This window comes from Tenrec ecaudatus, chromosome 18, assembly GCF_050624435.1.
Source record: "Tenrec ecaudatus isolate mTenEca1 chromosome 18, mTenEca1.hap1, whole genome shotgun sequence".
Taxonomy (NCBI): Eukaryota; Metazoa; Chordata; class Mammalia; order Afrosoricida; family Tenrecidae; genus Tenrec; species Tenrec ecaudatus.
The window spans coordinates 67,744,365-67,768,304 of record NC_134547.1 but is presented as its reverse complement, the minus strand read 5'-3'; the positions used below and the strand labels follow the sequence as shown (position 1 = coordinate 67,768,304).

The following is a 23,940-nucleotide window of genomic DNA, read 5'->3' as shown; positions in this document are numbered from 1 at the left end:
ATCCTATGAGTAACCGCGGCAATGAATTGTTGGCAATTGATGGCAATGAATTGTTGGGGCAATGAATTGTTGGGGGCAATGAATTGATGGCAATGAATTGTTGGGGGGTTGGGTTATTTCTTTATTTTTGAACGCGTGTCAATAAAAAGACATGTACAGGAGGGAGAGATGTCTTGAGTGATGGAAAAGGTCAGCTATATGTCGCGGAACCCCAACATTCACCCCCCCACCCCGTACATCTTCAGTACCAGCCCCGATTACCAAACTCAAATGCACTGCCACTGAGTCTATGCTCATTCACAGGGGTCCTAAGGGGCAGATAGAACTGCCCCTGTGGGTTTCCAGCCTGCAAATGGTTACAGGGGAAGGGCTCAATCTCTCCTGCAGAGGAGCTGCTAGTTTTAAACTGCTGACCCCGGAGCTAACGGCCCAATGCACAACCTACTATGCCACCAAACCAGGTGAACAGTACAGTTAGTGGCTCTTTGTTTCAGGGTAGCTAGAAATTACTGAGCCTGAGAGAGAGAGAGAGAGAGAGAGAGAGAGAGAGAGAGAAAGAGAGACTTTCAAAATGAAGATGGCTTTCAGAGCTGAACAGAGAAGATTTCTACAGCCGTCAGGGAAACCTAAGTGCTAAATGTTGATTATCTGTGAGAAAATGGGCAGATAAGGAGTAAGTTCATCAGAAGTGACCTCTCTCTCTGCCACCGAATCAACTCCAACTCATAGTGACCCCATAGGGCACGGTAGAACTGCCTCTGTGGGTTTCCAAGACTGACAGTATTGGAACACCTCCTCTTTCTCCCGAGCATCTGCTCGTCATTTAGGACAACTGACCTTGCTGTTATCAGTACAACCCGTAGCCCCCTATGCCACCAGGGCCCCTAAGATGGCTCTGGGAAGTTCCACGACCCGAGTCTCACTCGGGCCCCCTCTTTGGTTTGGGAGGAAGAGGCCATTCCATTATGCACACGTTCTCGGAAGGGTACAACTGAGCCTTGCGATGGTTCGTTGGCAATCTAAAGTAGGCCCTTGGGCGGGATGTGAATGTAAACACGTCACCGATATTATTTTTAAATGCCCGCCTGTATTTAAAGCAGAAAATGATCTCCGAGAATATCCACCAGTTCACGTCAGCAGCCTGTAATGAGGGTTCGTGCAAATGCAGCAAGAAAAGGGCATTGATGCCCGACAGCTGACAATCCAGACGCAACACACACACACACACACACACACACACACACACACACACACACCACCACCCCCCCCCCCCCCTGAACAGAGCTTTCAGGAAAATGAGACTCAATGAAGTGGCAGCTAGCATACAGGAGCTCAGTGGCTGGGGAGAAGGAGAGGGGGGAAGGGGAAAGGAGGAGGGAGAAGAGGCGGAAGAGGGAGTGGAAAAGAGAAAGAAGCTGCTTCTCAAGATGAAATTGTGGGCCATCCCGCCCCTCCCTTTGTCCTAGTGAATGCTTTACTGTGCTTACAGTAGGTGCAGGTTTACACTCCGGAGCACCAAGTCTGCATTCCACACTTCAAGCTGCTCATCCAGTCTGATCTCTGGTCCTCATCTTAATCCTTTCTCATGCAAGAGGCACGATGTTCATGGAGTTTCTCACATGATGTTGAACGTCTAGGCCACTTCAAACGATTCAGTTATACAAATAAGAATAAGAAAAATAATTCTTTGCAGCTACTAGAGACAGCATATCCATTAAAGCATGAAATTGGGAAGGACGCATGGGGCAGTGAGAGGGGCACCAGGGTAGGCTGAGAAATGAGGAGAGTCCCTTCTCACGGTCAGCGTGCACTGGGACCTCAAAGCCAAAGACCAAATTCATTGCCATTAAGTCAATCCTGACTGACAGCCATCCTATAGGCCATGGAAGAAATGCCCCTGTAGATTTCCAAGGCTTTAACTCTTCACAGGAGTAAAGAGACTCATCTTAGCCCATTGGAGTGGCTAGTGGTATTGAACTGCTGACCTTGAGGTTAGCAACCCAACACGTAGTCCACTACGCCATAGATGCTTGATGTTTCCGGCTTGGCTTCTTCATCGGCAAGGGTCCAGGCTTGGCCTCCATCATCTCTGTGGTTATGGCACATTCTGGCTGCCGGAGACGGTGGGCGGGAGCCTCAGCACTTCCAGTTGCTCAAAGCAAGTGCACGCCAGTTCTGCCAAAGTCCCCTGTCTGCTGGCCTCCACTAAGATGCTGTAATCCACTAGTTTACTAATATAATCCCTTCAGGTTATAATGAATAGGAGAACTAACCGGGGAAAACTTCAAGTAGTCATGGAAGTGACGTAAATTAAATGCCAACTGACATGGGAAATGGTGATTGTTGGAGACGCGGGGATGTTATGCTCCTCAGACCCAGGAAGAAAGCACTAATCATGCTATCGTCCCCCACCCCCACCCCATATTCTATAATCCACCCCCAAACTACACACAGGTGAAGCACAGTGCCACCTATGGGCAGTCACCAGCACACATGGGAGTTTATATTTGTGGCATGTAAAAGGAGGCTTCAGGAAATCATGGTTTAAAAAAATGGAGTTAAAAGATAATGGAGTTTTGAAAATGATGATGGCAACAAATGTACAAATGTGCTTGACACAATGGATAGATGGATGGATTGTGATAAGAGTTGAATGAGCCCCAATAAAATGATTTATTAAAAAAAGGTTAATGGAATCTTCCCAGCAATCTTTTGAAGCCCACATATCAAAAACCAAACTCACTGGCACTGAGTGGAGCCTAGAGGCCAGGGTGGAAGAGCAGTTAAGGTTGCCAGAAAGAAGGCTTGATGCTCTGGGAAAAGAATTGTGAGTGTGAACTTTTGTTGTTGTCGCTTGTAATTCAAGAAAAAGAGCTTTTGTGTTTCCGTGCATGAAGGGGGGTGGACTGCACCATTAGGGTTCAGGCAGATGCGCTAAGGGGCAGAACTGGACTGAGTGAAGAGGCCTCCGTAAGAGGGAGACAGCCTGTCTGCTGAGCTGATAGAAAGCCTTAGGAGGGGCACAGACTGTGGGAAAGGCCACATCACAGAGGGCAGCCTCCGTGGAACACAGAAATGCTGCCTCCTCACCAGGGACGTGCGTCTTCCAGGTTCAGACCACGCAGGCAGCGCTGCATGAGGGACAGCCATCACGTGCTGGGTGTTCAATGTGATGGTCCTGTCATCAGGCGGCGCTGTGAATTTCCTGACGCAGCTTAAACCGTGTTAACGTTAGTGTTCCCTAAAAGGCCACGGCTATTTAAATAAGAAGCGAGGCATGTGGATAGCCTAAGCTTTGTCTCCTTGCAATCTAATCTGCCTTCCACCATTTGGTGAGTCGCAACCACCAGGAAGAGACAGCAAGAGCTTTCACTAATGATGCCAGTCATTACACGGGAGAAGGACAGCCAGCCGGCTATCTGGAGAAAGTCATTTGAAGCGATGTGAAGGCACAGTCCCGTATGAGAGCCCTCAGGCAAGAAATGAAGGCTGTGGCTACCAATCGACCCCCCAGCACCCAGACTGGGTGATACTTTACTAAACAAACAAACTAAACAGTGATGATTCACATACTTTTCTTATTTATTATAAATATACAAGTGAATATCAATGGATTCATCTGCATATGTGCTGTAAATACATCCATGAACACAGTAGGGCACACAGAGGGCAACGTTGCTGAAACACTTCAGAAACAACCACACACCTTAAGGGAATGAGTGAATGGGTCCAGAGGCTTGGGGACGCCAAGGTCAACGTGCATCACATCATCCACACACAATGTTCTATAGCCCAGCTTGGTGGGGAGCAACTGGGGTCTGGACAACAAGTGAGCAATCTTTAAAATGCAATTATTGGTCTATCCCTGCCTATGGCAGAGAAGAAAATCAAAGATGCAAAGAGACAATTAGTCCGAGTGATTAATGAGCCATGGAAACTCCAGCCTCTACAACCATGAGCACAGAAGAACTAGATGGTGCCCAGCTACCCCTGCTCACTGATCTGAAATGAATCATAACAGGATATCCTGTACACCAGGGAGAAAAAGGTGGAACAGAACTCAAAATCATAAACTGTATCAGACTGACTAGTTTGGCAGAGATGGGTAGCATTCCCCAAATTCTGGACCTTGCAATCCCTTCAAACCTGAGTCTGAACTCATCCTTGTGGCTAAACTTCCAGCCAAATGATAGGCCGCTAAGGAGAAGAATGACACCTGGGATTAGAACAATCCAGCAAGCCAGCTCCAAAGGGCAGCGTCTGTCCAGAGCTGAAGCTCAGAGGCAGGAAGACACAGGGAGGAAGGGGAATGGAAACTGTACCCACAAATGGAGAGAGGGAAGATGGTGGCTACCGCGCGGAGATTCAATCCACTTCAGAAATCAAAAATGTGTGTGACTTGTTCAGTGGAAGACCAACTTGTTCTGTAAGCTTTCGCCCAAATCATAATAAAAAAATTTTTAAAAATCTATCTCCAACAACAAAACTCCATCCGCACCACCCAGGTGTGTGTCTCACGGTACCTCTGGCCCTCTCACTCCCACTCTCAGGAAGTGGGTCCAGTTCTTGCTGGTTCCACTGCCTCCGCAGCAGGGCTAGGTATTCACTCTTGCGTCGTCTTGCTCCATATGCTGTCTTTGCATCCACTGCCATCAAGTCGTTTCTGAGACTGTCAAGCTTTTATGAGAGCAGATAGCTCCCAAAGTCCTTTTGAACCAAGGACTTTGTGTTAGCAATCCAATGTTTACCCAACAGTACCACCTGGGCACCCTTGTAGAAACCCATACATTTCCTCACAATGGCCAACTCTTTTGACCTACACACTGTTCCTAATGCTAATGCTTGCTTCTTCCCAACCTGTTTTCCTGCTGCCAAGGGAACCATCTGTCTGAAACCCAGACACAACCTGGAGCCAACGGAAGCCTGGGGCTTTAGAACCAGTGGAGTCCCATCCATTGGAAACAGGTGGACACCCCACTCCATTTACTTTGCAGTTTATGCGGACCTGAACATGCTATTTATCCCCTCCGTTTTCTTTTCAACAGGAGTGATTATGAGTTTGACAGTGGTCTGCAAGGTCAGCAGCTCAAAGTCACCAGCTGCTCCACAGGAGAAAGACAGGGCTTTCTATGCCCATAGAGTTAGTCTCAGAAACTCTCAGGGGACAGTTCTACCCTTTCTCTTAGGGTCCTTATGAATCAGCATGGACTCCATGGTACTGAGTTTTAGAGGGTTTGTTGTTCCCTCGATAATAGAGCATTCCAGGTTCAAAGGAGAAATGCGCATCGATACAGCATATATAACATAGTAAGAATCAAACCCACTCCTATTACCTTTTGTTGGGAGCCGATAACCATTAAGACCCTAGCCTCAGCCACGTAGCAGAAACTTGGCTGCTTCTTAACAGCAAGGCTTTGTTTCCTGCCCAACCCCTACCCCATGCTCCAAGCTACGTGAGTTGCAAGAGTCAACCTTCATTGCCATTGGTTAAAATACCGAACACCCATTGGACTACAGACATACCATATTAGGAATATAACGAACCTGGTGGTACATTTAGTAAGCCTTAATTAGCATACGAACTTCATCACGGACGTCTTTGAGAACAGTTGCGCGCCCTTTTTTTTACCTTATTAGGTAGCCGATTGGTTGTTACACAGTATGCTTCATTAGAATATGTGCCTCCCACTTCCTACCTGCAGTTGATTGGCTAACATTGTTATGCTTCATTGCAACACACATATTGCATTAGATGCTATGCAGTATGCCTCATTAGAATATACACCTCCCAGTTCCTCTTTATTGTAAATATATACCCCGGGTTTTGACAAAATAAACGAGCTTGATCAGCGTTTTGTCTTGCTCCACGTCTCTGTGTCTTTCTTCCATCCAGGTTCGTCGCCCCTCCGGGTCACCACTGGACGAGACCCCCGCAACCTTGGAGTGCATTCTGACTGATAGGGACCCTACGGAACAGAGAACAACTGACCCGCACAGTTGTGATGCAGTTTCTCTTTGGGGTAGCAGGCTGCCACATCTTTCCCCCATCCAGGGGCTGGAAGGTTTGGAGTGCCAGCCTTTGGTTAGGAGCTGAGTGCTAAACCCACTGTGCTACCAGGGCTTCTTATCATCCAAGAGCTGTACAATAATGAACTGTTTTCATGAGGTCAGCGCCATCATCTCTACCGACTTTAATATTGCATTCAGAGCCCTTAGCCAGACCCTGGGTGGCCTTCCGACTTTCCTTTTGTTTGAGATGAGCTTGTTTGTCAAGAGAGACTCCAAGGCCATTTCTATTTTACTGTTCCTTCTCTCTTCTCCTCTCCTCTCTTCTCTCTCTCCCACCACCCCAAGCTATTCAAACCACTACTTAGGTTTGAGGGATAAGGAATCTGAAGAGATTTGGGTTTTCTCATTTGTAAAGAAACATACTATACCTATGTGTGTGTGTAATTAAGCACACACAAATACACAGCCCATCTCAAGACATGAAATCAACAACAATATCCTGTTAAGCCCCCCATTTTTTGCACCTCCCCCAGCCACTCCCCTCCTGCCTGTGTCAGCACAGCCCATGTCCAGCCCTGAAACCAGGGTTAGAATACTCGACTGCTTTGATCTGATCATGTCGAATTGTGCTCATCCTGGATGGGTTTGCATTCGCTTTGACCCCCTAGTAAACTCTGTGCCAAGTGGATCCCTTCACTTACCTCACCCAGGCCTGGCAATGCTGCCAAGTCAGTCCCAGCTTCTCCATGACCTTGTCCAATTGTTCCCCACGACCTCGGCCTCAGTGGGCATTGAGAATATCACCTCCCTTCTGCAACGTGACCTGACTGCTGTTGCACCCACCAAGCAATGGAAGAGCACCCCGCACACAGCAGGCCTCACCCTACTCCATGCTGAACTCCTGCTCACCTATTCATCTCCTGTAAGGTTTGTACCCAGGGGCAAGGGCAGGCTCACTTGCTCTTTTTCACGTGGTCTTCACCTGACGCCAGCACCTAACATGTAGGAGTTCCTTGCACCTTATCTGTTAGGAATACCCTGTTTCCCTGAAAATAAGACAGTGTCTTATATTAATTTTTGCTCCCAAAGATGCACTAGGTCTTATTATCAGGGGATGTCTTATTTTTCCATGAAGAAGAATACAGTACACATTTATTGTTTACTGTTTTATTAAAAGAGACCTCCTACTTCTTGTTTGCTCCGGCTGCACCAGTGAGCTGGAGCCACTGTTTGTTTCCTTTTTGCTCCAGCCAACAGTGAGCTGTGCTTGGCGCCTGCCGCTATGGTCCAGAGTCCGGAGTTATGGTAGCTTGCAGGGGGGCTTATTTTCAGGGAGGTCTTATTTTGGGGGGTGCCTTATAATTCAGTGAGAAGCAAAACTGTAAGCAGGTCTTATTTCCAGGGATATCTTACTTTCAGGGAAACAGGGTAGGTCAAATGTCACTTTCAACAGGACAGATTGTGACCCAATAGTTAGTATTGAATGTAGATCACAACCAACACTTAGGGGGGCGGGATGAAACAGGTGATAGGAAGTATACTTCACACAACTTAGGGCAGATATGAGGGAACTTTCAAATATTTGTGGGGAAATGCAATTAAGGTAATGAACTTTGCTAAAAATTTCTTGATGCCTCCTCATACCTTTATGTACACGTGTATATCGTGTGTGGGGTGTGGGGAATGAGACTTCGTCTTGTATACTTTGGACATGTTATCATGAGAGATCAGTCCCTGGAGTAGGGCATCATGCCTAATGATGTTAGAGGGATAGTGAAAAAGAGGTCAGTGGAGGAGATGGGTGGACCAGGTGCACTCAAACAGAACAATAACTGTGAGGCTAGGGCAGGACTGGGCAACGTTTCATTGTGTTGGCTACGGGGTTGCTATGAGTCAGAATTGACATAAAGGCACACATGTACGTATAATACACATTTTGCACACAGACATGAATGCATTGTTACAACAAAACAAAAACAAAAAAACAAACACCCCGGGGAATGGACCAAGAGGTTTCAAAGGCACTGACCCTGGAGCTATGTGAGAACCCCAAGCTGCTGTGTGCTTTGCCTCAACCCAGAAAGGGCAGGAGGCTCAACGTCACCCATGCCTTTCTCAAATTAAGCTAACTTCCATCCAGGCCATGTGCCCCTGCAGGACAGGGCAGAACTGCCGCGGACTCTTTACGGAGCAGAGGCCCTGTCTTTCTCCTGAGGAGTGGCGGGTGGTTTCAAACTGCGGGTCGCAGCCCGGCTAGTAACCACTATGCCACCAGTGCTGAAAAAGAGCCGGATTGGCAGCCATGCTCCTCGATGGATCCTGGACAAGTAGGAATATCTAGGACAATGGTGAGGATGTCCTGACAATTCCTTCTGCAACAGCTAGGAAATGAAGACTGGCCTGTTATCTAGTGAAGCACATACCATTCTGGTTGAAATCAAGCTTTTGCCACCAAAAACTGGGCTACAATTTGTACATACAAAATGTGAACATCTGGACTTGGGAGAAATAATGCCTCTCCCCACCCCACCCCCAATAACCTCACAAGATCAACCAATACATAGAATTACATGTGATTGATGTAAGAAAACCGAAATCCTCACAACTGGACCAGTCAACCACAACAGCAGGCTACACAGGGAAAAGATGGACATTGTCAAGGACAGCATCTTGGTTCAATCCACAACCAATGCTCAAGGAAGCAGCAGGGAGGAGACCCAATGCTGTCTGTGTTAGATAACTCTGGAGTCTGGTGCTGTGAGGTGCCACTGAGTCGCTTCCCACCCATGCCAACCTCATGTGCAACAGCCCAAACCGTGCCCAGCGAGGTGGTTACTTTGAAGATGAACGTGTGCCTGACCCAAGCCATGCTATTTTCAACTGCCTCGTATGGATATGCAAGTTGGACACTGGATCAGGAAGACGGATGAGGAACAGGGGCACCTGGATTATGGTGTCGGCAAAGCCGGCTGAAAGTACCCTGGACTGCCAGGATCACAAACAGATCTGTCTTAGAGGAGTGCAGTCAGCATGCTCCTTAGAAGCGCGGGCAGCAAGGCTTCGGAGACGCCAGTCAGTCCCCGGAGAAGGACATCATGCTTGGTGAAGTCACAAGACAGCAAAGGAGAAGACTGTGAAGGAGCTGGATGGGCTGACGCCGTGGTTGCAACACTGGGCTCAAACATCACACCATCTGGGGGCATGACACAGAACCGGTGGCGCCTCCTTCTGCTGTACAGTACTGCCTGGACGCGTTAGAATGCACTCCACAGAACCGGGCAACGGCAACAGGGAAACGATGGATCCCGGCAAGAAAGATCCCAGCAAAATAAAACTTTGAACAATTCAAAAACTGCTTAACTATCTTTGTGCTAAAACCTTGATTGTGGGATTTAATTGACGTCATGCAATTCAGCCTGTATTATACTTCCATGACATACATTGATCAGGCTTGGGATAGCTCTGATTAAAATGTTTTATTCATAAACATACAGTTAAAAAATTCCTCAGGATCAAAGCAGCAGAGCTGAAATAACTGGCTAGCTACCCCACCGCCCACATACCCAGCTTGGATTTCCGGGGTGTGTATGCTGAAGTGCGCGACATGATTCAGATAAACCTGCTTGTGGAGAACTTATGGACTCAAGCAAGCGCGGGCATTGCCACCGTCAGCTGCAGCTGCCCTTCGAGGCCATCGGAAGTGAGATGAGGCAGACTCGGACACTGAAGATATACACTGCCTCCCAGTGGGCAGAGGGGCAGAGAGAGCCAAGAACAGCACTGTGTGTACCTTTCCCAGGTCCTTGAAGGACAGTGGTTACACGCCCACTCGCAGGATGCACAACCTTACAGGTCTGATTAAACAGTTTGTCCCCTGAGCAACTGGCCTGGGGCTAGATGGCAACCAGCAACTAGCATCTCCTAAGCCAGAAGAGGGTGGGGTGAAAACCAACAACCTTTTAAAACATGCTCTGTGCTTTCAAAAAATCTGAAGACACGGTGGTTTTATTAAAATTCCGATTTTCCAAAGGGTGTTCGTTATGGCTGTTGTTGACTGTCGATCATGTAGAAGTGGGCCAGAAGCCACAGACCAAAATGAAGCTTCACTTGGTCTGGCGTTTTGGCGAGAGTGTGTGTGTGTGTGGGAGGGGGTGTTGCGTCTGTACTTGAACTTCAATCTCCATTTGAACTGCCTCCGAGCAAGGGGTCTCCCCAAACCAAAATAAGCAAGCTCACTGCCATTGGTTGACTCTGACTCACAGCAACCCTGTCACACAGGCTAGGACTGCCCCTTTGAGTTTTGGAGAGTGTGCAACTTCTATGGGGTCAGAAACCCCTATCTTTCTCCCGAGGAGCGGCTGGTGGTTTTGAACTGACGACCTTGTGGTTTGCAGCCTAATGTGTAATGCCACCAGAGCTCCTTGGCAGGGAAACTAAGGTGCATTAAATAAAGCAATAGGCACCGAGTAAGGTACACCAGGCATCCCAGAGTCGCTGTACGTGGAGGAAGTAAACGTGCTAACTGTAAGAACTACCCTGGCTGGAAAATACGCAAGGTCTGGGCTGTGTGACTAACCGGGGCCTAGCAGTGCCCCATGTGGTAAAGCCACCGTCACATCAGTTACAGGAGTAACCCAAGAGTAAGCCTCTCGAGTGCTTACTGTGTACCAGAGACCCGCCCTGGGGCTCTATCAAGGTCAGCTAGTCCCCCAGGAACCACTTCCTCCATGTTTCAATGCCCACATGGCCATGAGCAAGACGGCCAGGAGTCAGCAGCAGCCCTCTGGCTCAGGCCCACCGCGCAAGCTTGGTGTGGGGCTGTGGGAAATCCACAAGCCCACACACAGGACCTTCTGGTCAGTCCGAGGTCTTGCTTGCTGTCTGTAAGGTGACCATCACCTGTTGCCTGGTGGTACAGCCCTGCAGAGCACAGCGTGTTCTGGGGAAACCCACGCAGGAGCTCTCGAAATACTGTTTCAACCCCTCCCAGAGCTTCATACCACAGACTGACAGGGCGACATGGTCAATGCTCTGGTGGATTTGGCAAAAGGGAATTCCCTTTTTTTTAATGTTTTCTTCCTTTCTTTTCTTGGCTTTGGATAGAAAGGTCTCCATAGTGGACTGGGAAGCACCTGAAAAACCTTCAACTGGTAGGGAAACGATGGGATGCAAAGGAGGTGGGGACAGGGGCACACGAAAGATGGCTCCAGATGAAGAAGGGCGGGATTGTGGTGGTGTCCCACATTCCAGCCACAAGAACTAAGCCACCTGCTTCTCCGAGGTTGGAGCTCCTGGGTAAAGCAGAGTTAACCGTGTTGAGCACTGGGTTGAAGGGTGGAGGGTGCCCAGAAAGGCTAGGTGCTCCATGTCCCACAACGACCCTCTGAAAACCCCGAGCGCTGGCAGACGTGGGGTCCCCGTGAGGCCGAGGCAGCCCCGAGCGCTGGCAGACGTGGGGTTCCCGTGAGGCCGAGGCAGCCCCGAGCGCTGGCAGACATGGGGTCCCCGTGAGGCCGAGGCAGCCCAACGGCACTGGGTCACCCAGCACTTTGAAAAGGGGAACAACAAAGAGAAGCGTGCGGCCTTCCTGACTGGGCACGTTCCAAAATCGGAATCATTCAATGGGCGCTAAGAATCCTTGACATGTGCGGTGGTTGGTGGTAGTGGTTGTTTATTAGCCTGCCTTTTACTTCTTCATAATACCTTCATGGTAGGGACTGTCCACACAAACAGACAGACGCACAGACACACAGATAAACTCACTGCCATCGAGGCAATGCTGACTCATAGCGACCCTGCAGAACTGCCTCTGTGAGTTTCCAAGACTGTTACTCTACACGGGAGTTGGAACCCCTGTCTTCCTCCTGAGGAGTGGCTGGTAGTTTCGAACTGCTGACCTTTCAGAGAGCAGCCCAGCACATAATCACTATGCCACCAGGACTCCTAGGAACGAACCACTGCTTGGGGGTAATGTTGAGATGGCAGCCAAGCGGATTTCAGTACCCTTCTCTTCCCCTCTGCTTTTTCCTGCCTTCCTTTGTCCTTTCAATGGCTATAGAGAGGAAAGTTCACCAGGAGACATATGACAAACACACTCACAAAGCCAACAGGCAGTGTGATGTTCTAAGAGGAAAGAACAGACTTCAATCCACCTGCCTAGAACTGTGAAAATATTTTGTTTAAAAAAAATTTAAGTCCCCAGATCATAGGTAGGTTTTTTGTTTTTCTTTCCCTTTCAAAGAGTGCAAATACTCAGAGAGTCTCATGCAGGACTCAGTTGTTGATTGCCAGTGTTGTTTTTGGATGGAGTCCGCCTTCTTTCTACAGAGTTGCTCTGAGAGGAGAGATTCTCTCTCGGATGACTTGGACGTCCTCACTGTTTACCCTTCCTTTTTGGGGGAGTCAGGAGAGGCTTTTCTGAGCACTTCAAATAAACGAGATACCCAGCTGAACCAACAGCACACCTTCTCCAGGATTGCCTTGGCTTCTGCCCTGGGAGTTCACTTTCCTTTTCTGATTTCTCTCTCTCAGAATGTCACTGATTAAAGAGACCCCATTGCGGGAAACTCCAGGGTGGAGTGTTTGAAGTGGCACAGGTTCCTCAGGAGCTGGTCTGTGGAGAAGCAAAAGCCTTCCGCTCAGACAGCTCCACGTCTTTGGGGGAAATAGGGGCATGGCACACAGAGACTCTCTGGCTCCATCTGTATTTTAAAAGGATGGTTTATCAGAACACGAAAACCAAATGCCCGCCTGCAAACACTGACTGCTGCCTCATTTTCTGGAAACAGCAAAGCAAAGGGCACTATGTTTTGTGGTGTTTTTTTTTTTTAATCATGTTTCCGTTGAAAGCTTCCTCTTTAATTCCAACCCCCAAGCAGCAAGCAATATAAGCCCTGATGCTTACACAGGTCTGAAGTGCGTAGAATGAGACTCGCATGGAGTTAGAATGACTTGGCCAACCTTATCTGGCTTTGCAACTTTAACATAAAATAAAATCAGAGTCCAGGGTCTCTGGCCAGCATCTCTGAAACTCGTGTCAGAACTCAGTCTCTTGGGAAAGAAAATTGAGACCATCAGTTCGCATGACACCCACCTCCTACCCCTCCCATAAAGCAGCATGAAAACAGATATTTGACTTTAGGAAACATAACCCAGGCATTTCTTTATTTGTTTCATAAGCTTTCTTATTAAAGGACTAAATCTTAGCTCCCATTGTGAGGCAGCAATGCATAAATATATAGAAATCAAAATGGGTGCGCCAGGGACTTCTGGGAGGTGGATTTTTCCCTCTGTGGAGAAGGGAGATGTCAAGGAGGAAGAACGGTGGCAAGGACAAGGACAGTGGACCCATCGACATTCAGTGTGAGGCCTCCACACCATGTGGTATCTCAGAGGCCAGCAAGTCAAGTCTGCCACCCAGGACTGACCTCAGGGCCGCCAACTCAGTGCTGATTCATAGTGACGCCCTGTGGGTTTCCAAGACTGTAACTACGCACAGGAGTAGAAAGCCCTGTCTTTCTCCCTTGGAGTGGCTAGTGGTTTTGAACCGCCAACCATGTGGATCGCAGCCCAATGAGCAACCACCATACGCCCAGGGTTTCATGGAGAACCTACCAGAGATGCTGAAAAAGCTAAGCTTGTGTGATGTGGCAGGCAGCCTTTAAGAAAGCTCCCCGCTCATCTCTGGCCCCCAGAACCCATACCTACTGCAGTCCCCCTGGCCTGCCATCCCCCATCCCCGGTCCTTGAGTGTGTCCCTAGCCTAGTGACTTGCCCCTACTGGACAGAACACGGCCTCAGGAAAGCGATGTCACCTGGGTGACTGGGCTCGCGTGGGCCATGGCAGCCATCTGGCTAGTAAGCCTGTGTTGCCTTCTTGTCGTGCACCCCTCCATGTAGTGTGCTGGACCGTGGCTCTGGAACAGGGGTCCAAGAGGTTCCCAGGAGGGTCAGGAACTGAAACGGCCCCTTTGGGGTCAGTCATACTTATGAAAGACACTCCTAAGTACAAGCCCATGGTTGTCACCAGCAAGGACAAACAGGAATGGCGTCATGGCAAGGCTGAATGTCCCCTAAAGTTATATGTCCCCGTGGGGGATGGCTTTGTGCCCCTTGGGCCTACCCTGCCCCACTCACGATTTCTGCCACTAAAATACCTTTTCTTTTAGGAAATGATGGTGGTGGGGTGGGGGTGGGGTTTTTTTAAGCAAAGTTGGTGTATACACACACACACACACACACATACACACACACACAGTCTGTCCTCCTGTCTGACTCTCTCTGCCAGTTCTCTCCAAACAGGTGAGCTTCAAAAAGTTTCTTCCAGGAACTTGGCATCCCACAACCCCTCTCCATGCTGTTGTATAAAAAGCCACAAGCCAAAGCAATGGTGCTCATCTTTTTAAGTGGACTCCTTGAACGGGGAGGGAAACTGAGTCCCAGGGAGGATGCATGCATGCCCCGGCCTAGAAAAAGTACATGACAGTTGGCACTAAGATAGGGGCCAACGAGGCCTGGACGTGATGACACTTCTCACTCATCTTCCCGCCTACCCCTTGCACTCACTCATCAGTCTCAGTGGCTGGTATTCAGTCTCTGAACCATTCACAGGATCTGATTCAAGGGCTCTTTACTGTGACTAGAAAAACAGAACCGTAGGGAAAAGTCCACTTGTCTGGTAAGTTATAAAGTAGATATGATTTTAATCTATATTCATAGACCTTGATGAAAGGTTCATCGTATCATTTGTCACACGTGTGAAGGTCAGAGAGTCACTCTTCTCCCTCCCCACGCTCTTTGGGAACAAAGGCCAAGGCAGACTGAAGAAGCCGGGGGGGGGGGGGGGGGGCCTTCCCAGTGTCTTTGTTTTCAGTCACGCTTCCGGGCCAGTGGAGGTGTGCCCAGGTGGCAGGGAGGGGGGAGCTTCTCTGCAGGCCCAGCTAGCTCTGTTCCATTTCACCTCTGCACATACTCACACACCATGGCCACGTGTCCTTGCTCAGTGACGCTGCCACCTCACTGGGAGAGGGGCATCTCTAGCCCAGGGGAAGAAAGCCAACCCTTCTTAGCATGAGAAAGATGACGAGGGGACTGAGGAGCATGGCTGCTACGCAGGACCTGATGTGTTCTGAAGGCGCCCTGGGTGTGTAGTCAGCAGGTGGATCCTACCTTTCCCTCTATGAGAGAGATGAGGTGTTCCGAACTCGCGAAGGGTTACAACCTCAGATACCCATGGGGGCTGTTCTCCCCAGTCCTATAGGGTCACTATGAGTTGGAATACACTCGGTGGCAGTGAGCATGGTTTCAGTGAGCTAGCATGTTCTGAATACTATACAACCTCGATCTTTAACGCTCGGTACCTGCCCATAGTAAGAGCTACTGTTTCTTGAGCAGTGTGCCTCTGCTAAGCTGTTCACCATGGTGACTCTGTTGGCTGAGCTTCTGGTGGCCCACAGCATGCACACATGTCACCAAAGGAATACTGACAAAGTCCAACCCGATGCCACGGAGCTGATCCCGACTCTTAGCGAGCTTTTGAGGGGGGGGGGGGTTGTGAGGATGTCAATCCTCAGGGGAGCCAATAGGTTCACCTTGGCCCTGAGGAGCAGCTGGTGGGTTTGAACTGGTGATCTGGTGCTTAGCAGTCCCGCTCTTACCCAGACTCTGCACCTGATAGATGGGTGCTGGCATTTCAAGTGCCAGCAGGGTCGGCTGAGTTGTACAGGGCTCAGCAAAGCTTCCAGAGTGTGGCAGCCTAGGGCAGAAGCCTGCGGAGCGCTCCAAGAACAACAGTGGAACTGAGCCTAGCAAGCATGAGGCCGATGGCCCAGAATCAGGCCGTTTTTGTTCTGTTGTGCATGCCTGAGGCAGAGCCAGATAGGCAACCACAAAGCACAGCAAGCAAGTGCTAGCCACACGTGGTCAGGGTTTCCTGTAGCTCTGCACATGAGTAGGGTGTATCAGAGACCAGTCTGACAGGCAACCAAGCAGGTAGAAGCTGGTTCTGAAGGTTAACCAAGAGTGAATGCAAGATGGAACCAGGATGCCACATACGGGTGGGGTCTGGCTCACACCTCCCCTCGCCTATCCCTTGCTGCTCCCTCCATGCACACCCCTTTGGAACCATCCTTCCCTTACTCTGTACTTAACGGGGAGTCAGGCGTCCTAGGTTCTGGTCTAGCCACACAGTTCTCCTGTGTCAGAATAGTCTTTCTCCTGCCCTAAAGGCGGGTTCGCTTCCTCCCACTCCCAGACTCCCTTGCAGCTAGGTTGTGGACTGATGTAAAAAGAGGCTGCATAAGGTCAGTGTTCTACAACTGGAGAAGAGGGCGGAATTGGGTTTTCCATACAGTCCTTCAGACTCTAACCCCTCTGCTCTCTCCTAGTCCACCACATCCCCAGGACACCTCTGGGCTCAACTACTACATGAAATACTAAAGCCCTGGGTGGGACAGAGAGACGAAGAAGACGCAACCAGGATACTAAGTCCAGGCAGTGAGACGGTCTCAGGCTGTGGGACAGAAGAGGAGCTGAGCCATTGGTTTCCTCTGTGCAGTGTGTATGTCCGTGTGTGTGTGTGTGGGGGGGGTGATGGACGGGGCTCTCCCTGCCCACAGAAGGGGTCTTAGGAATTCAGTTCCCTACACGGCTGCACTGACTAGAGCTCAAGCATGACCTTCACGGGCGCAGAGTCGATGCCGACTCAACAGCCGTCCTAAAGGAGAGAGTACAACTGCCCCTGTGGGTTTCTGGGATGGTAACTCTGCAGGAGCAGAAAGCCTCATCTTTCTCCAACCCCTGGCCTCCCAGTTGGCAGCCCAACGCGTAACCCACTAGGCCAGTCAGGCTCCCAGTGCTCCAGAGGAGTCTCAACGCATCTAACTGCTCGCAGAATACGCCGATGCACTCTGAAAGCCTGATTTCTTTCCCTGCAAAACGTGAAAGACCCCCTGCTGCCTGCCGCCACGTGCCACAGCCACATCTTGTGGAATCCAACAGGGGGGGGTCTGTCCTTGATGGGTCTGAGACTATAGTCAGCAGCAAGTATTTAGAAGGAAGGGAGTGAAGGGGGGGGGACAACAACAATAAAAAGGTTTCTTTTCCCCTAAAATACTAATTTAAGGACCAAATCAACATCTATTATCTCCTTCATTATGTTATAAATCAGCCGACGATAAATCATGCTCGGTGGGTTCTTCAAGGGCAGAATTCCTGGCCCGGCTCTCCCGAAGGTCAGAGAAAGACACTGGTGTGTGTGCCCCACCCCCATCTCTTTTTCCAGTCATAATTTATAACTTCGCCGGGCGGTGCAGTCCCACCCATTAGCAGGGCAGGCGGCTGCACATCTGTGAAAACTCAGCACAATGGCTGGCTTTCACAGGGCACAGGAAACACAACCCAATCCTTCCAGAAGTTTGACACGCTCAGGCCTTTTTTTAATGTAAAGTGATTCAAAAACCAAAGTTCCCCTAAAACATCTGCTTGGCTCTCGCTGCCCTCCCACACGAGCCTCCTTCTCAGGTTACCCGCCAACACAAATATTTAGTTGTACAGAACACCCTACAAGGTTCGTGACGGCGCCCAGCCTCATGGTTCCAAGCAGAGCCAGCGGCTGGCCGGGAACTTGTTCGCCGGAACGGAAAGCTTACTTGGAAAAAGCGAAGGCAGGTGGGGGAGGGCATCCTGATTTCAGGAAGGTGCTTTGAGGCACATCCACAGGGATAGTTAGCTGCAGGCTGGGGTGGGTGCCAGGGCACGGAGAGGCATGAATGTGGGCAAGCTTCAGAGGCTGGCGCTGGCGTTTTCCAGCAAGCTGGCTGGTTCTCTACCAGTCTGCTCTGCTTAGGAAGGAGCTGAGGCTTGCATTGTGGAACTGACAGTATGCCATAAAGAGGCGTGGCTTACAGGCAAAGCATCTTGCACCTGGGCAAAGCAGCAACCTTGCCTCTCACCACGGGGTGAGGTAAGATTCCAGCAGGGCACCCGCCAGGTACCGTGAAAACCAGGAGATGGGACAAGAGGCCTGTCTTTGTGACCAAGCTAACGCCAAACTCACAGCCATCGAGTCGGTTCCAACTGACGGTGACCCTATCACACAGGGCAGACGGCCCCAGAGGGTTCCAAGGCTGTAACTTTTTATGTGGGTAGAAAGCCCCTCTGACTCCCGTAATGCCCGCTCGTGGTTTTGAACTGCTGATCTTGCAGTTATCAGCCCAACATATAACCACTAACAACCAGGGCTCCTCCGTCTTTGTGAAGGAACCTCATAAAGCAGTGTTTCCAGAAGTAAGCGGGAGCACCCCCTAGAGGGCACTAGAGCAATCAAGGGGGCTGCAAAAGCAGATGCCTGCACTTGATCCTGTTTTGTGGGGTTGACTACAAAAGTTTGCCATTTTCCAGGGGGCGGTGCTGAGTCATTTTTTGGGTTTTTTGTTTTGTTTTTCAGGAAAGGGGATGGTGTCAGCCAAAAGAGTTTATTCTGGCTCATACCACCCCCACAGGACAGGACTGAACTGTGCCTGTGGGTGTCTGAGCCTGGGTTTCATGGAATAGGAAGTCTCGTCTTTCTCCCATAGAGCAGCTGGTGGTGTCGAACTGCTGACAGTCCCAGCTGATGACAACCCCTGTGCATACAGAGCAGAACTGAGCTCCACAGGGCTCTGAGCTTTCAGAAGAGGATCCCTGGGCCTGAGGTGCCTCTGCATGGGTTTCAACTACCAGTCTTTCAGCTCGTGGCTGAGCATCTAACCTGCCCCCCAAGGGACTCAGAGCCACATGGATGCACAGATATGCTATAGAGGGGCCTGGGAGTGCAGTTCAAACCCACCAGCTGCTCCTAGGGAGAAAGATGAGCCTGTCTGCTCTGTAAAGACTGACAGCCTCAAGGGCGGATATGACTCAAGGTCGGCAGTCCCACCACTAGTCTATCCATGGGGAAGAGACTCCTGTAAAGCACTGCAGTCTCGGGAAACACACCAGGGCAGCTCTACCCTGTCCTATAGGGTCCCTGTGAGTCAGAATCGACTCGATGGCAGTGTTTAGTGAGTATTCATTCGAGCTGCATGAAAGATAGACGGTAAACCACACAGAGAGGCAAGCACCCAGGTGACTGCATGATGAGCAGGCTCCCAGGAAGCATTTGTCTCCTTTACGATGTTCTGAAAGCAGCTCCATGAAGAATGCTGTGCGCTTTTCGTGTGTGCAGGGTGTGTGCGTAGGCTTTACAACACTGACTAATAATCCTGATTCCAATTCTACCCGTGACTTGGTTTTACCATAAAGTGGAATTAAGAGGGACCAGTGTTTCTGCCCTCCTACTCCAGCCAGGACCTGTCCCCCTGGAGTCAGCAGGGGGCCTCTAGAGGAGCAGGGCAGCAAAGACACGACTCAGCCAGTAGGGGTCGCCGTGCTGTGAGTGAGTTCCGACGAGTTTCTCATTAGTGATTATTATACTGCAGGCGGCCAGAATGGAAAAATTAATTAATTTCCAAGTGATAATGCATTTACAGCAACAATTAGAAATATATAACTGTAAAAGGGCAACATTTAAAAGACAGATTACATTTAATAAAGTTGCACAAGAACATCCAATTGTAAAATTACTGATCTGCTACAATATCCCTTAAAGAGGCACTTAAAATAGCCGACTCCATGAAGGGTGACCTAATTACTGTAACTAAAATCACCATAGTCACAGCAAGTCACCGCAAATAAAAAAGGGACATTGATATTAGAACACCGCTGCTTAATGCTTAAGGGAACGGGCTGCAGGGGAGAGCCCGAGGCAGGGCCCCCAAGCCTGCGGCTGGTCCTAGCTTCTCCTCGCCCGACCTCTCAGACAAAGGAGCATGGACTCCAGCCACACCGTCTCCAGGAGGGAATTCATAGAGGGCTGCGAAGCTCCCACAGAGCACGTTCCAGCTGGATGGGGGTGCTGTGCATAGGCTTGGCTCCCTCCTCAGCACTTCAGAATCCCACTATGTATGTCCTGAAGTATGGAGGCTTTACAATAACAGCCATGCGCCTGCCCATCCTTCATCATGATGGAAGTAATGGCAGGCACGTACAGGGGTTGGGGGTGAGGGTGACTTTTTCCACTAAGTCCGATCAGTGCTATCAGTGAACACTGACCGGCCCCAAGTCTGTAGGCAGGCGGGTCCCCAGGCTGCCCGTATCCCCCAGAGCACACAGCCCTAAATGTTTATGGAACAGTGACTGTGAGTTTGACAAGTCGTTCCAAAGCCACCCCCTCTGACTCATTATAAACTGGGCCATCTGGGACTCAGATGGCTACAGAATACCACACCAAACACGTCAATCTACAAAGACATTACTAGAGAGAATGTGGGCCGAAAAAGAAAACCTAAACTTAGCTATGTATTGCATGGTCTTCCTAATTTATATGCCTATCTAAAAAAAGGTCAGGTTTGTGGAATCTAGAAAGTGCCGTTTTCCAGTCACTTGGGGACAGGAACGTGGAGAGCCCCAGCCACCATAGCTTCCTTGGGGTCCACAAGGGAGCGAGGCTGGCTCCTGCCACCTGGGCGCCCTTCCAACCTTATCAGAAACCCTCTCCTTGAGTCTGAGCCTTACCCTATGATGAGGAGAACAGTTCTCCAAAGGGTCTCCCACCTCCAGCTCCTCTGATTCTAAATCTTCAACTTGTGGACCATGACTGTTTGCCTTCGCTGCAAAACCCCTGGCATGGTGAGCATGAAAGATGCGCTTACTTATTGACATCTAGGCAATTCAAAATATGGCTACTATATTTTTGAAAGTTACCCACACAGAACAGAACACTGCCCAGCATCCTAGTCCTGGACCCATGCCCCCAATCATGGCAATGTCTGATCCCATGGTTACAGCCAAAATGCCCACCTATCCCACTGTGGGTCTGCCCTTACTGACGTTCTATGCCATCGAGAACAGGGTCTTTCTCCAGGGGCTGGGCCCTCCTGAGCACATGCCCACCCTGGCTCCTAATGAGCATTCTGTACTTCTTCTGAGAGAACGTTGTTTGCTCATGCCGCAGTCCATGGTATCAGGAATATTCCTCGTCACAACACCAGTGCTGAATTACACGGGTTCTGTGGTCTATGTTGCCCGCTGTGCAGCTGTGTTAAACACGAGGTGATCAGGATGTCAGAGCTCATAACCAGAACCTTGAGGGAATGAGTCACCAGGCCCAGGAGCTCAGGACCAGAGTCTCAAGGAACAATGAGGTCCACTGGTAGAACATAAATCCAAAATGACAGTATTCTACCTCCATACTTTGGTGAGTAGCTACTGGTACCTAAGTGCCTGGTCGCTCCTTGTTCAGAGCCAGGAAGAGTGGGGCAGAGGGAGGGGGCACCAGACAGAAGGAAACCATTAGTTTAAAGGGCTAAGGGACCATGTGACCCTCACAGCCACAATGGGGACCAGAACTAGATGGTGACCCATATAATACTGCCGACTACTCTGCAAGGGATCCCAGTGTGGGGTCCTGGATAGGGTGGGGGAAACAAACTCAAAATATCAATAGAGAAGAGCAGGCTTGCTATTCTGATAAGACTGATGGATGGCCCTTAGACAGCCTTCTAGCCTGGGTCTGAACTCACCCCCATGGCTCAACTCAGGCAAACGACAAAGTGGCCACTGAGGCCAACAGCAATAGCAGGATGGCGAACACTCCACAGACTCTCCAGAAGACCAGCTCAAAAAGCAGCCTTTGCCCAGGGATAAAGCTGAAAGTCAGGAAGGGAAAGGAAAGGAGGGTGAGGGGAACTAGGGGACACAGGGAGGACGTGGAAGTACCACTCCATTGTGGGCCTGGCAGTCCATGTCACAAATCAAATGGTGGATGACATGCTGAATGGAAAGACCAATTTACTCTGTAGACGTTCACCTACACCACAATAAAAAGCTAATAAATAAATAAATTAGAAAGAGGTCAGAGGAAAGCGCTGCTACTTTTGGCAAAGAAAAGCCCCTGGCTTGAGTCAGGTGCACCTTAGTCCTCGAAGCACTGTCTTGGAAGAGGTCTAGTGCCGCCGATTTCCATAACTCGTGATTCCTGTTATACGCTCAAATGACTTCCTACTGACATGACTCCACGTGCTTGGTCAGGGACATATCAAAGGTGACACCCTGCACTGCCACACTTGCAAACCTTCCAGAGCTCGTGACCCAGGCAAAAGGATTCATCCCCAGCACAAAACCTGCCATGGGCCAACCCTGGACTCTCTAGGTTGATACCTATGGAAAGCAGAATCTTTGAACATCAGATACCAATTCAACAAAACAGCGAAAGCAAAGGGACGACAATGGCATATAATTCAAACCCCACAAACCCACACTTTCCCCAAACCCTGTTTCCAGAGCACAGGTTTCCCCCATTTAGCAGAAGCCAGGCTTAGGCCACTTTTTATTGATGAGAGATCTACATGGGTCACTATTTCTGATACTCAAAATCCAAGGCGGATTCTCGTTTTTACCCCCAAAAGGTAAACTAGCATGTAGAGCTCGTTTTTGTCTTTTTGCAAGGACCCTTGAAAGAGGCAGCACATGCCTGGAGCAGAAGAGACTTAACCAACCTCCCCCTGGGTTGGGTGGGTCGGGGGCACGCCCAGTATCTCAGTGTCAAGCCCCAAACCTCTGTACTGTGTGGTTCTGACATCAATAGTGTGACTGTATCCACCACAAAGCTTTGGTAGGTTATTTGTAAGATCCAGGAAAACCCGCACGCTTTTACCAAACAAACGAGAATGGTCACCGTTTCGTCGCTTTCTGTCATTTTAATCTGGCTCACCAACTGTTTCAGAAGCAAGCTCTACTGTCCGATAGCAGAGGGCACCTGCTCGATGCTCAACCAAACAGGCTTTCGATGGTTCCAAATTGCACCAAACCAGTCGCCGCCACCACCACGTCACAAAAGAAAACAGATCCCTGGCTCAACAAGACTGTAGCCAGCCTTGACACTGTGTTGGAAAACAGTATCTCCCTAGCCTTCTGGACACCTTCAGAGAAACAGGTGTCTCTCACACCATGGCGAGGGCTCTCCACAGCTCCTGGGAACAACACAGGTGCGCCTATCCACACCATCACTATGACAAGACACAACAGGTGGGAGGAGAACACGTGTCCTCCAGGCCTCCCTGCGACCCCTTCTGAGCAGCGCCATAAGCCAGCCAGCGAAGCCGGCCACTTACCATGGACTTGGTGAAGGGCCGCGCCAGGGTGAAGAGCAGAGTGTACACCCACCAGCTGCGATGGATCGAGGAGTACATCATGTTCCCGGGGTGCAGGGCGTTGGATGTGACGCCGCGTGGGGATAGGCGGCGGTGCAGCTCGTTGGAGAAAAGGATATTGCAGAGTTTGGACCGGTTGTAAGCCAGCATGGCCCAGTAGTCACTCTGGGGCGGAGAGAGGCGGCTGAAGTCGAGTTTGCCAGAGGAGTCGTTGATGTCCGTAAATCTGAGGGACAAGACAGGTGCGTGTGACAAGAGGCCACCCAGCTATGGCTTTTGGTGGAAGTCCTTTGAGTGTGTGAGAACTGGGGAAGATTGCAAGGAGACAGAGAAGCCATGGTGCATGTAGGGAAACCTTGGTTCATGAGCTTCTTGCTTAAAAACAGACCATGGTGATTAAGCAGTATGCACCCATCGGATCCAAGACAGATGTCGTCAGGCCTTAACTGACCCATGAAGCCATCTTAACAGCCTAAGCTTCACACACACACACACACACACACACACACACACACACACACACACACACACGTTTCAAAACCTCCAACAGGAAGTTCAAGGATAATTAAATTACATGGGAAAGCATCTTCAATGAAGGCACAGTGCTCGGGGATGCTAAAAGACACCGCATTCCTAACCTTGGACGGGGCTGGGGTCTGAGTCCTGCATGTTTTCGTTTGAGCACCAAGCAAATATGGATGAG

At 49.9% G+C, this 23,940-nt stretch overlaps 1 protein-coding gene across 1 annotated transcript in view; it reads right to left on the bottom strand.

Annotated features, from left to right (window-relative positions):
* WWOX (WW domain containing oxidoreductase) overlaps positions 1-23,940 on the bottom strand; it is a 936,085-nt gene that overhangs the window by 644,930 nt on the left and 267,215 nt on the right. Inside the window, exon 8 of the mRNA XM_075537052.1 lies at positions 23,199-23,463. Within this exon, the coding sequence (XP_075393167.1) occupies positions 23,199-23,463 (265 nt within the window). The remainder of the gene's footprint in view (positions 1-23,198; positions 23,464-23,940) is intronic.